The 3,188-nt window shown below is 34.2% G+C and overlaps 1 protein-coding gene across 1 annotated transcript; it reads right to left on the minus strand.

Moving 5' to 3' along the window:
• Window positions 1-2,253: 2,253 nt before the first annotated feature.
• Window positions 2,254-3,141, minus strand: LOC106102697. The gene is made up of 3 exons (XM_013282247.1): window positions 3,037-3,141; window positions 2,768-2,964; window positions 2,254-2,462 (listed from the first exon to the last, which is right to left on the minus strand). The coding sequence occupies exons 1-3, from the start codon at window positions 3,096-3,098 to the stop codon at window positions 2,365-2,367; spliced, it is 357 nt and encodes a 118-aa protein (XP_013137701.1). The 5' UTR covers window positions 3,099-3,141; the 3' UTR covers window positions 2,254-2,364.
• Window positions 3,142-3,188: the final 47 nt, after the last annotated feature.

Raw genomic sequence — 3,188 nt, forward strand, 5'->3', positions numbered from 1 at the left:
CGCCTCGCCGCCGCACTCTACCCGGGGAGACACAACTACTTCACGGAAGAAATCAAACTATTACAAAACATCACCTAATTTACTAGATAATCTAATATTATAAAAACGATTTTTATATTATGAGGTGGTAAATAAGCAAGCGGCTACTTGAATTCGCCGAAATGGCGAAGCGAACGCTGTCCATAAACATCTGCAATTGTAGATGCGCTGCCTACCCTTAATCGACGGGGAAGGAGATGCTCATAAAAAGGATATTTCCCCTTTCTATGCATCTCCTCTACCGTCAAATCCACTTTCCCTTTCCATCCTTTCTTCTTAACAAAAGGGTGGAAAGGGAAAGTTACCAAAATCAGAGATATTAGAAAAATTAGAAAGTTTGTATGGATGGATGTTTACTACGTATCTCCATAAAGGTTAAGGATATCGCTGAAGATTTTAATTCCGTGCAGGCGAAGCCGCGAGCGATAGCTAGTTTGTAAATAGATTTTTAAATGTACATACTCTATACCAGTGATATAAGCTCTCAAAACTAATTTTTATTTTTTAATTGTCTTTAAATATATTGTAAATACATTCTTCGATATATTTTTGTATCACAATTTTCAACTCTTTTTTGTAATATCTTGCACAAACAGTTTTTTTCAAGTTACAACTTCTAGTCTTGTCATAGTAAAACTATTAGAATTTTTGTACTTAGATGTGTCACCTCTATGTAAAAAATGCTAAAAAGTACATACTTTGAGAGTTACTTTACCAAATGGCGCTTGTTCTTTGTTATTTGAAAATTTTAAGTCGCTTATTGTAGTTTTTGTTCCATATTCAAAGTTTCATATTTGAATTATATTAAACCTAATGTTTAGAGTATATTATGTTTTGCTATATATTTTATTTAGTCTATTTTTGTCGTTAGTATATTTGGCTATATTACCTACATTACTTTAGATTTATTTCAAAACCTTTGGAACATAGTTTTAAAGAAATTGGCGATCTCAAGTAAAATCGAATATAAATAATTTAGGGAAAGTGTATGTTGGCTATAAACAGTTACAATTAGTCTCTACCTATCCCCTTAAAGACATTGAAAGTAAGAGAAATTAAATGATTTTGTATGAAGTCGCTGTATTTTATTTACCTCATAACCTTAAAACTAAGATCTTCCACGAGCATGCTTCGTGTTTGATGAACTTCGAAAATGTAAATCAAAAATGTTTAAAAAAATGTAATGTTAACGCACCTTTTTTTTGTATTATGAGGTGGCAAAAGAGCAAGTAGCCACCTGAAACCGCCGCAATGGCGAAGAGACCGTTGCCCATACACATCTGCAATTGCAATGCGTTGCCTATCCTTAGTCGACAGAGGAGGGCACGGATATATTTACACGAGAAACGAATTTCATTTTCCTTAAAATTAGATATTAAAATAAGCGATAATAGAAACAAAAATCACAATTTTACTTCAGTTTCATTCTATTAACGACCCGTGTCGCTGATTACATTACGTATCGTGTGCCATGATTTCAATAGTGCGTTTACGTAAAACGTAAAACGAAAAGTGAAAAAAAGTTTCTTCACTGGCACTTTATCAGTTGTAGATTAGTGCCGTGTGTCGTCGTGTACCTGTATGTTATTAAAAAATATACAAAATTATAAACAGAATTTGTTATTTAAAATTATATCGAATGAGGTTTTGATCCTCAAAATGTTTCAAGGTGGCAACTATGCAGCTTCTAACTTTTTGAATCTGTTAAGTATTCAAAATATCGTGATTTTTGAGACATATCTTGAAGAAATACGATTATGTAGCCAAAAATGAAAATCGTTGTTTGCCTCATGTGTCCCAAGGTCCAAATTTAATAAAAGGTGTGAAAAATAAAATAGCGAACTTTTTTCAATTATTTATTCGGCTCATTTTTACAATAGTCAAATCAACATTTCATACAATTTTGTCAAAGTACCAAATTGTTACAAGGTTTAATAGTGCATTATAATTTGAAGATTTTAATTAATTTCCTAACATTAAAATGAGTTATAAAATTGATACAATAATTTGGTCGTTTTAAAAACATTTCACTTTAAAATTTCCGATTATACAATTTAAAAGGCCATAAAACTTTAAAAATCCTAGGCAAGCTTCTAAAATAATTTAAAACCTTATATTAAAATTGATCTTAAAAATATTACATTATTGCTTAAAAAATCAACCAACAATTAAAAAAAAATCATATTTTCAGTGGGTTTTTTTAGTCTTTTTTCATAATTTGAACAATAATCATAAACTTTGTTACTTAAAAATTGGAAAAGCAATTAAAATATCAATAAAACAAACAGGCTATAACAATCAATATACGGGTAGTCGTAAGTTAGACTACTCCCAGGGCTCCTTGTCACTCAACTTGGTAGACTCGAAGTGCGTCTGCGCAACACTCGCCACTTCGTATTCACTCGGATTTGGCGAAGTCGTACCTATAAGAGAAATATAACAAAAATTTATATCTTAACTATAACAGACATTTAAATTTTCAAACAAGGAGACAAAGTTTTTTTAATGCACCAGAGTAGGGGTGGCGAAAACACTACGAAAAAAAAGTACCTGCATCATGAAATTGACGTAATAATCGCCGTTAAAATTATTTTATTCGATGGCACGTCTAAGACTGTATTAAATATTTTTAAAAAGGCATTCGATGCATTTCGATGCAAAAATGTTTGCTACCCCTGTATATCGGGATCTAATATTACAAGATCCTAGTAAAGTTTAATTGACTCACCATCGCAAGAAGCAGCATACCCATTGTAGCCGGTCTCTAGTGGCGTGTGCGGGGGCTGCGCGGGCGGCGAGGCGGGGGCGGCGCGTGGGGCGTGGCGCGGGGCGGAGCCCGACGCGGACCCGCCCTTGGACCAGCGCATCAGCTGTTTATGGCTCACGTTGCGGTGCTGCCAGGCCCAGCAAGCGCGGCAGAAGTATCTACAACATAACACCAGTAAAGAAATTGTAATTTTTGTTTATTTAGTTGATTTCCAAAATTTGTTTAGATACCTGAAGCAGAGCGGGTCTCTGCAGAAGTATGGTCCCTGCTGCAAGTTGCATACGGAGCACATCGCGTCCTCCAAGTAAGGGTCCACTTGTACCTGTAATATTGACATAAATGAGATAGTTTGAAAAACGGATTTTGTAGCATAAACTACTGA

This window comes from Papilio polytes, unplaced genomic scaffold (assembly GCF_000836215.1).
Source record: "Papilio polytes unplaced genomic scaffold, Ppol_1.0 DF823912.1, whole genome shotgun sequence".
NCBI lineage: Eukaryota > Metazoa > Arthropoda > Insecta > Lepidoptera > Papilionidae > Papilio > Papilio polytes.

Excerpts from the sequence above, each read along its gene's own strand:
- LOC106102697 (XM_013282247.1), bottom strand. The coding sequence starts at position 3,098 with ATGTGCTCCGTATGCAACTTGCAGCAGGGACCATACTTCTGCAGAGAC. Across the intron at positions 2,965-3,036 it reads AGAGACCCGCTCTGCTTCAG|ATACTTCTGCCGCGCTTGCT; the intron begins GTATCTAAACAA and ends GTTATGTTGTAG. Across the intron at positions 2,463-2,767 it reads GTATGCTGCTTCTTGCGATG|GTACGACTTCGCCAAATCCG; the intron begins GTGAGTCAATTA and ends TTTCTCTTATAG.